General features: G+C 38.2%; 2 protein-coding genes across 2 annotated transcripts; both read left to right on the top strand.

Annotated features, from left to right (window-relative positions):
* Positions 1-269: 269 nt before the first annotated feature.
* On the top strand, positions 270-1,690 carry J7T54_007731 (Dihydrolipoyllysine-residue succinyltransferase; the record flags this gene model as incomplete). Its single annotated transcript, XM_051508405.1, has 4 exons — positions 270-476; positions 527-904; positions 950-1,276; positions 1,394-1,690. The coding sequence occupies 4 exons, from the start codon at positions 270-272 to the stop codon at positions 1,688-1,690; spliced, it is 1,209 nt and encodes a 402-aa protein (XP_051360543.1).
* Positions 1,691-8,183: 6,493 nt separating this feature from the next.
* Positions 8,184-9,515, top strand: J7T54_007732 (gypsy retrotransposon; the record flags this gene model as incomplete). Its single annotated transcript, XM_051508406.1, has 4 exons — positions 8,184-8,243; positions 8,319-8,498; positions 8,554-8,638; positions 8,701-9,515. The coding sequence occupies 4 exons, from the start codon at positions 8,184-8,186 to the stop codon at positions 9,513-9,515; spliced, it is 1,140 nt and encodes a 379-aa protein (XP_051360544.1).
* Positions 9,516-10,125: the final 610 nt, after the last annotated feature.

Genomic DNA, 10,125 nt, shown 5'->3' on the forward strand with positions numbered 1-10,125 from the left:
TTAAGCAGTACTTTTCACCAGGCGCGCATGATTGTTTTCTTACCGGCAAAGACCCTCCTACTTTATAGCTCCGTCACTGCCCGTTCCCCATTTCCGACCAGCTTTGTGTCCAGCTCGCAGTTGTCCTGGGTTTTTTGATTCAAATTCGAATACGTGTTCTCCATCCCCTTTCAGCTCTTCTGGCAGATCAATAACTAGTGCATTTAAAGCCGTGCTTTTAACAAAACAACGCCATCATGCTTTCGAGACGACTTGTCACCGCGACACGAATGGTGCGTGTTGGTACCCGCCAGACGCGCAGTCCGTTGGTCACATTGCCTGCGATGATGCAGACGGTTCGAACGTACGCCGATAAGATGGTCCAAGTGCCACAAATGGCCGAGTCGATATCGGAGGGTACATTGAAGCAGTTCTCGAAAGGGGTTGGGGATTTTGTAGAGCAAGACGAGGAGCTTGCCACGATCGAGACTGACAAGGTATGCGGAACACTAGCAATCGCTAACAGGCAATGCTGATAATTGCATAGATTGATGTCGCCGTCAATGCCCCTGAGGCTGGCACCATCAAGGAGATTCTCGTCGCGGAAGAAGATACCGTCACAGTGGGACAAGACATCATCCGCATGGAACCAGGTGGCGCTCCATCCGGCGGAGACAAGGACTCGGGGTCAAAGAAGGGCGACGCATCGGGCAAGGATGCTAAGCCGAGAGAGACAAACGAGACAGAAACCTCTCAGCTCGCTGACAAATCGCAACAAACCGAGGCTCCCGCCAAGGAGAACTCGAAGCCTACAGTTGAGGAAAGCAAGCCCAAGGAGCAGTCTCCAACAAAAACGAAGCCCGAGGAAAAGTCAAGCGCCCCCCCTCAAACAGCTGCCGCTCCAGGTGCTCGGGAGGAGAGACGGGTATGCTTACATGAAAGTCAAGAGACTCGCACTGACTCTCTGTAGGTCAAGATGAACCGAATGCGCCTTCGAATCGCCGAGAGGCTCAAGCAGTCGCAGAACACGGCCGCGTCATTGACAACATTCAACGAGGTTGACATGTCTAACATCATGGAGTTCCGCAAACTTTACAAGGATGAGACACTGAAGAAGACTGGCGTAAAGCTGGGCTTCATGAGTGCATTCTCCAAGGCAGCAGTACTTGCTATGCGCGATCTTCCTGCCATCAACGCATCTATTGAAGGGCCCAACGGCGGTGATACGATTGTGTACCGGGACTATGTTGACATCAGCGTGGCGGTTGCGACTGAAAAGGGACTTGTGACGCCTGTCGTGCGTAATGCTGAATCCATGGACATGGTGGGCATCGAGCAAGCGATTGCAGAGATGGGCAAAAAAGTAGTACCCGATGAGTCCATAGGCGAGCGACATTGTGCTGACTTGATTTAGGCTCGCGACAACAAGCTCACAATCGAGGACATGGCAGGCGGTACTTTCACAATCAGCAATGGCGGTGTCTTTGGTTCATTGATGGGCACGCCGATCATCAACCTGCCTCAAAGCGCGGTCCTAGGCTTGCATGCTATCAAGGAGAAACCGGTTGCCGTGAACGGGAAGGTCGAGATCAGGCCGATGATGTACCTCGCGTTGACGTATGACCACCGTTTGTTAGATGGGCGCGAGGCTGTGCAGTTTCTGGTCAAGATCAAGGAGTACATTGAGGACCCCCGTAGAATGCTCTTGTAACACTAGCTGGGGTCCTGTTCCGGTTTGTAATATAGAGAAGGTCTAAGATACTAGAGAAGTAGTTCATATATATTACTATATCTAGATTTTATTTAATTAAAGTGATATTAATATAAATTAATATATATAATATAAATAACATAATTCTTTAATTTTTATATTTAATTTGTAATTTTTTTTTAAAAAAAAATTTTATATTAATTATAATTATTATATTATTATGCTTAATAAAAAAATTATATTTTAAATTATACATTTATTAAAGTATTTTAATAAAAAAATATACTAAATATTCAATAATATATAATGATAATAAGATAGATTAAGTAAATAGAGAAGGTTTAGGTTATATATTTATAAAAGCTTAAACTTATTTCTTCCTTTATAAATAGAAATAAGTATATTATACCTACAGCACGGAATATGCAGAGGTCAGGTATAGTATCAATAAATCGAGTGTATATTATTAATACTAATAGCCTTAAGTACCGAGGGGCTAGATAACTCTAGAGCGGCGATATAATACTCTCTTTTAAAGTAAATATTAATAATATAGCGAAGAACTTAGGCTAAGTTTAGGCTACTTTCGGGCCGGAAGTTATTTTTTATAAGAAATTCTTTAATTTTATAATAAAAAAGGTCCTTATATAATAAACCTAGGGCGAAAGAGGCTATATAAAGCTAATAAAAGAAATTAAGAGATTAAATATATATAATATAATAAAAATTACTTAAATTAACTCAAAGAAAAAGCTTATAATAAGGGCTATAATTATTTTATATATAAATAGTATAAAAATAACTAATTATTTGTATAATTCTAAGGTAATAATTAATATAGAGATCTTTAATTATAAACTTTACGAAAAAAATATTTAACCCCGTTAATAATATAAATATTATTAGTTCGGATATATTATAACTATATATAAATAGGATATAGTCTATTACTAATATAGAACTATCCCGTATACTACGGGTAATAAGAAATATAAAAAGACCCCGCGCTATATTATATACGGAGGGAAGTATAAGGCTTAGTCGCGGGTATATTACGCGGTCGCTAAATAATATACCCGAGCCTTAGCTTATTATAGAATAAGACCGACTAAGTTTTAGATTATCGCCTAAACTACTTTTTACTTCCGTAAGGCCTAAGAACCTAAAAAGACCGAGATTAAGGACTTAATAACCTTATTATATCCCTAAAAAAGTAAAAAAAAAATAAATACCCGCTAACTAAGACTATCTTAGTCTATCCCGAGAGCTAACTTATATAACTCCGCCTTAATAATTACTTTTATATAAGAGCTAATATAGAACTAGCTAAGAATTAGGCTAGAATTACCTTAGATAATAATATAATTATAAATACCCTTTTTTCTAACCTTTTTATATAATAAGCTTAATATTCTTTATTAGAATACGAATAAATAAAGACCGAACTTAAGTATAGCTAAACTAGATATAACTTAATTACGCTCTAAGAGCTAAATATCGAAAGGAGTATATAAGAACTAAAATAGCCCTTAATAAATTATTATAAGGTATAGGAAAGAGATAAGAAAGTAGTTATATATATATATAAGAGATATAACCTCGATATATAATTATTTAAGATAGGGGAGGACTAGATCCAGGTCGATATCGGCTAGAGATCGATCTTTAATATTTATTAAGACTAAAGCAGAGGAAGTTAGAGACCGATCTATACCCTTAATAATAAAGAACCCTTAAATAACCTAATTATAATAAGAGATTTTAATACTTACTATTTACTTTAAGACCGGTACGAAAAAGAATTAGATAAAGTATAATACCTCCTAGACTAAATAAAAAACTAAGGGCTTTAATTAATTATATTAAAAAAGGAACTAACTTAGATCTTTAAGGGCTAAAAGGATAGGATAATTAACTATTATTAAATAACCTTTTTTACTTTTATATAATACCTTAGCCTTATATTATTCTTAGGATTAAACTATATCTTATAATTTACCTAGACTAGAGATAAATAATATATAAACTAATATACTAAACCTAATAACTTAGGTATAAATTAAAAAAAACTCGATATTAAAAGGGTAGAGGCCGAGGTATAGGTTAAGTTTCGGCCCGAGTACTAGCTAGACCCGGCTAATATAATATCACTTAATTATAGTATATATAAGATTATAACTATATTATAAAAGATCGCTAAGGTAGCGACGCTAAAAAAAGAAAAGGTTTCCTAAGGTTAGTATTACTTATAATATAATTAGGCTATATATATAGCTATCGAAGATACTAAAGAAAAATTATAGCGCTATTATCGAACGCGGACCTAAGAAGTATAAGAGGAGCTCTAGGATATATATAAGACCTAGGATTTGACTATAATAGAAGAATAGCGAGAGTCCTAGCGGACGGTATTATAAAACACCGCGGATAAAAAAAACTCCCTTTAGAGATTTAAGAAATAAGCTAGGCTCTAGAGCGGACTTCCCCCGGAACCGCCTAAGATACCTAACCTAATTACTTTTAGAAATATCGTAAGAATATACCCTTAAAAAGTAAGGGTATTAGCCGCGAGGTTCTTCTTAATTATTTAAGTATTTAAAAAAAGTAAACCGGTTATAAAGAAAACCCGGCTAAGACCTAACTAAGAGCCGCCTTAGATTATTATATTAAAAGATATTAAAGTAATCCTATAGAAGCTTAAATTATAGAAAGCGCCTAGAAAATATAATATATTAATAATACTACTTAAGGTATATAGAGAGTTACTCTAACGCTTATTTAATAAACTAATTTCGGCTAGTTTCTAGCTAAGATATTTCCCGGAAATATTAAATATAATAATTATAATTATATTATAAGAATTAAATTTTTTTTAAATTAAACTAAAGGGCTAGCGGCCTATCTCCCTCTTAAGTATCCTTAATAAAGTCTTTAAAATAGCGATATAGCCTAGAACTTTTACTTAAATAAATAAATAGGTAATAAAGAAAGCTAATTAATAAAAAAAGCGATATTAATTATAATTAATATAATTAAGGATTCTTAGGAGTATAATAGATATATAAGCTTACTCTAGCTTAATCTTAGCTTAGCGTTTAATAAAGTTAATTACTAAAAGCTCTTAAATTACTTAGAAATATTAAGGCTTCCGGGCTAGATCTTAAGCTAAGTAAAGTTATATCTTATAAACTAAAATATATAGATTTATTTTAATAAGAAGCTCTTAAACCGATTCTAGACTAAATAAAGGGTGCCCTAGGGCTTACCTTTTTCCTTAGTTTTCTTCCTCCTTTACTTTATAACTTTATATAATAAGCTCGAGATAGTTAGCGGAATAATAGATATAGGCTTTATAAATAATATAAATATCTTAGTATTTAAGAGGGACCCGGAGGATACCTAACCCCGGCTCGAAATAATATAAAGGTTCTATAAAGGATAAGTAAAAGAGTTTAAGGCGATCTTTAATTTTGTTAAAAATAGGGACCTAATGCCCCTATTAGGTGCCTTACGAGGCCCTCCCATATGACACTTGCAGGGGCCCCCTGGAACTTATAGGGATCTTTCAGGGGACTAATACAAGGGTCCACAGCGCTTACGAATGCGCTTACGAATGCAGTGCTTCTAAAGCCTTCTATAATATTCGAAGGTTAGCACTGCCATACTCGCTATTACAAATCAAACCTTCTGTAATCTTCCACTAGGTTCGGTTTGATCCACTCTTTTACAGGGCATTATAGCGCCCTCACGCCTATAAATATAGGCCTTCATTCACTACTAGATAGTTCTTTTGAATTAAGTCGTCATTCTTTTATCTGTTTGCCTACCCTAAAAATCATCGAATTAGTCGCGATCTTCCTTCCACTGCGCCTATTAAGAGTACTACTACTCTTTAATAAATTTATAAAAAAGCGAGCTTATATATTTCACGAAAAAAAAAAAAGTAATTATAACTAAGATCTAGGCTAGAACTATAACGATTTTACCGATAAATAAGGTATAATTCCTTAGATTTTAGCTCGAATAATACTTATCGTAGAAGCTATACCTAAAAATAATAGGCTAAAAGATAGACTAATAACGACGCGTACTCTTAGCGATTATAGGTAATACCTAAGGGATACTAGTTCTATAGGCGAGCGAAATCTATACTAAAGTTATTAAGTTTATAATCGCTTATAGTTATCATATTTATTATACCCCGATAAAGATAAATAAGAAGGCGCGTAAAATTAAGGTAGAATTAAATAAGACTTAAGCTAAGTACCTTAAAGAAGTCCTCGGGGCGTATAAATATATAGCGAGATAATACCTTAAGACTAAGATAGGAATACTACCTATAGATCTTTATTTTAATAAGCGCGTTACTTAGGCCTACGATTAGATAAGAACTAGACCTATCGAGGTAGCTAAGAAAGCCACGAGAGCCTAGATTAAATAAAGCACTAAGAAAATAAGGGAACTACCCGCTAACGAGGGATCGGGCCGGTTCTTAGCTAATATTATAAAATAGCTCGAGGGCTATAGCAATACTTAAGAAACCTATACCTAGGAGTAGATTAAAAAGTAAGAAAAAAAGGTATATATTAAGAAAAAGAAAGCGGGACTAGATAAATACCCGGCCGATTATAAACTATTTATAAAAAAAGCGATCTCTTATTATAAAAAACTCCCTTAATATATTATGTTATATATAACCTAGATTAGGATAGGATACCTCGGGCTTAAAGTTTTGTTATTTTAAAAGTATATATTAGATATATTAAACCCGCTATATAACTATAATAAAGGGAAAGAGGATACTTTTTACTTAATCTTATATTATATAAGTATCTTTAGGCCGGAAATAAGCTAGATAAGGCCTATATAAGATATTTAATAACGAGCCTATCCCTCGCTAGGACTATAATAAATTACGAATTAGCTCCTTAAAATAGCTAACTTAGAATAATCTAAACTCGCTTATTAGCTTAATTTTACCTATAATAAATAAAAATAAGGCTAAGAATAAGAAAAAAGATAATAAATATACCAAGGCTTAAAGAAAGATAATAATATAAAAAGAACCTATAAGGAATATATAAAGATTAAGGCCGGATATAGTACGGATATATATAAGGCACTAAAACCTATGACTTAATTTACCTTATTATAATAGAGTAAGGCTAGCTTATAAGTAAATATAAACTATTATACTAAATATACCTAGGACCCCGACCGGATCCGTATAGAATTTTAAGTAATAAATATACTAGCGGTTAAGTAAACGCGCGGGACCGACCGTATTAGTATCCTATTTACGATAAGGAGGGTAGCGGTCGGATATAGTACGGGCAGGGTCCGGGCCTAATACGTATAGAAGGTAAGGAGAATCGATTAAAATCTCTAGCTAGAGTAATAAAGGGTAAAGGGTAATAGCGGCACGAAGCTAGGTAAGAAATAAATAAGTATAAGTATAAGGAAAAAAGGAGTAAAAATAAAAAAATAATATATAAGTAAATAAAGTTCACGCGGCGTAGGGGCTAATTTAGTATAAATCCGGACCTAATCCCCTTAGAACCTTATTATAATAGTAAAAGTCCGGTAAAATACCGTATATAAATAAACACGCGGGCGGAATTAGCCTTAGTATAAGACTAGTACTATAAAAGCTAGTATTTTACATTACTTTTATTATAGTAAATAAAAGAGGATAGCGCTAAGGCTTTTACTTAGTTTTTCCTTAGGATTATATAGCCTAGATAGCCTAGCTAGCTAGCGTGAGCCACCTATAAGGGCGTATAATATATTATTATTATTATTATTTTTATATTCATTATTTATATATATTTCATAAGTTTTATTTTATATTAAGTTAAGTATAGACCGGGTATAGGTATTTATAATCAAATTATTAATAAATATTTCTTTTTTAATTTTATTTAAATTAAAAAAGGAATTAAATTTTAATTAATCTAAGGGTTAAGTATCCTCTAAAGAATACTTATTTTAATCCTTAGATTCTATAGCTTATTATTAATTTTTATAAAAAATATTTTTATATATTTTATTATAAATATTTTATTATTAATTTAATATTATTAAAAAACCTAATTATATTTAAAACAAGTATAATAAGCTTATATTATACTTCCTCTAGCTTAGCCTTTTTTAATTACTTAATTACTTACTAAATTATCGCTTTTAAAAGCCTTAGTATAAGATTATGAATTTAATTAAATATTTTAGATTATGTCACAGCTGGTCAAGAGCGGGGACCCACCCTGCACCTGGCAGTCACGTGAACTCGCGCCTGCCTTTGCATTTTGTCGCGATCCCGACCGTCTTCTGTTGTAGCTCTTCGAGCTACGTCTTGTACATAGAGCCTGCCCTACCTGAGGAGTGCCTATCCGTAGCAATAGACCAGATCAGCCTGACCGAGTGTTCCCCGTCCTACCTGCCGACCGACCCCCCCTAACATTACGTAGCTCCTACCCATAGGACGCTGAACACGATGACCTCCCGCCCGACGCCTCCAGAGTCACCTCAGGATACGCGCGCCTTCGCAGATGCCGTAGCTAGCAACCCTTCTGAATGGTTTCACTTCTGTCAACAGGCATACGCCTACATGGAATCCCAAGACACCTAGATTACGAACCTCACCGATCACATAGCTGCACTAGACGAGAAAACAGCCACCCTCGAAACCAAGATCATCGAGGAGAGCGCGGCTAACCGGAACCTTCTTGCTCAGATGAAGGATAAGGATATGCAGATTATCGAGGCAACCGTGACCGCCCGACTCGCCCAGCAAGCCAGCTTACCGACCGTACGAGTAATCACTCCAGAGGCTTCAGGAACCCCCCCCGCTGAAGAGGTCACAGCTCCTCACTTGGGAACGACTCCGCCGCCTGCTGCCGGATCTACCACCTCCTCCCGACTGTCTGAGAAGCTTCCCGACCCTGACAAGTTTGAAGGATCCCGCCCCGATCTCCGCCGTTTCTTACACCAAATCCACGCGAAAATGACAGCTAACGCCGACCGATTCCCTACCGCTACGAGCCGGTTGACGTACGTAGCCGGTAGGCTTACCGGGAAGGCATACGCCTTGATACTCCCCCGCACCGTCTTTGGAATCCCACAGTTTAGCGACTACCCCGAACTCCTGACTTATCTCGAAAACGCGTTCGGCGACCCTGACCGCGTCCAGAACGCCCAGAACCGCCTACACCAGCTCCGCCAGAGGCACCAAGACTTTAGCACGTATTTCTCGGAGTTCCAACGCCTCGCCTTAGAGGGAGAAATGGCTGATAGCAACCTAACGCCACTACTATTCCAAGGAATATCCCGTGAACTGCAGGATATGCTGCTTCACAACCCGCCCCCTAGCCGGGAGTTCCACCAATACGCCAACCACCTACAGACTCTAGACAACCGATACCGCCAACACCAGCAACAAATCCAGCGTAGCCAACCCCCGAGACCGGCTCTACACCAAAACCAGAGACAAACCTCCCCGCGCAGGGGACGCAGCCCTCCGAACCGCAGCCCTTCACGCCGCACGGTACCCGCCGCTATGACCGCCAACGACCCTATGGACCTGAGCAACCAACGCCGACCATGGGGCCCGAACCGGAGGGAAAACAACCTCTGCTTCCGCTGTGGCTCCGATAGTCACCATATTCGAGATTGCCGGAAGCCAGACACCAGACGCACTCAAGCCCGATTTGCCGCTTTAAATAGCGAAGACCTGTCCCCTGCTAGATCCCCTGACTCTCCCGCGCCGGATAGTCGGAGGTCAACACCCTCCCTAGACCGCACGGAAAACGGAGTGAGCCTGCCCTAAGTCACCGGCAGGTGCTAGCAGAACGTGCAACTACTGTCCCCGAGAAAACCGCTTGGAGAACGCTTCAAATCTCCTCGGCCGTTGTGCATGGCGTGCCGATTGAGGAGGAATATAACCAACGATCGAACCTGATGATTCTGCCTGCTGAACTACTTTTACCCGATAACATTACTTTACCCGCCCCCGTAATGCTTGACAGCGGAGCTGAGGGGAAGGCCTTTATCGACAGAAGCTGGGCCGAGAACCATGACCTAAGAATGCACCGACTGACACACCCGATTACGATCGAGGTGTTCGATGGCCGCCCCGCAGAGAGCGGCCAGATCACACACTATATCCGCAGCCGGATGCGGATAAACGACCACGAACAGAAGAACATAATGTTATACGTAACCCAACTTGGAAGCTACCCGATCGTGCTTGGGATGCCTTGGTTAAAACAACACGACCCTCTCGTTAGCTTTGGAAGCCACATACTACGCTTTAACAGCCCGTACTGCCAATAATACTATAATATGCCCGGACTTTCGTCAAAAGTCATAGCTATATATACCGTTCCTGCGAAAATCCGCCAGTATCTAAAGCCCGCCCCCGGACCACTAAGCCAACG

This window comes from Emericellopsis cladophorae (assembly GCF_022114955.1).
Source record: "Emericellopsis cladophorae strain MUM 19.33 chromosome Unknown NODE_43_length_196915_cov_126_952037, whole genome shotgun sequence".
NCBI classification, from domain to species: Eukaryota; Fungi; Ascomycota; class Sordariomycetes; order Hypocreales; family Bionectriaceae; genus Emericellopsis; species Emericellopsis cladophorae.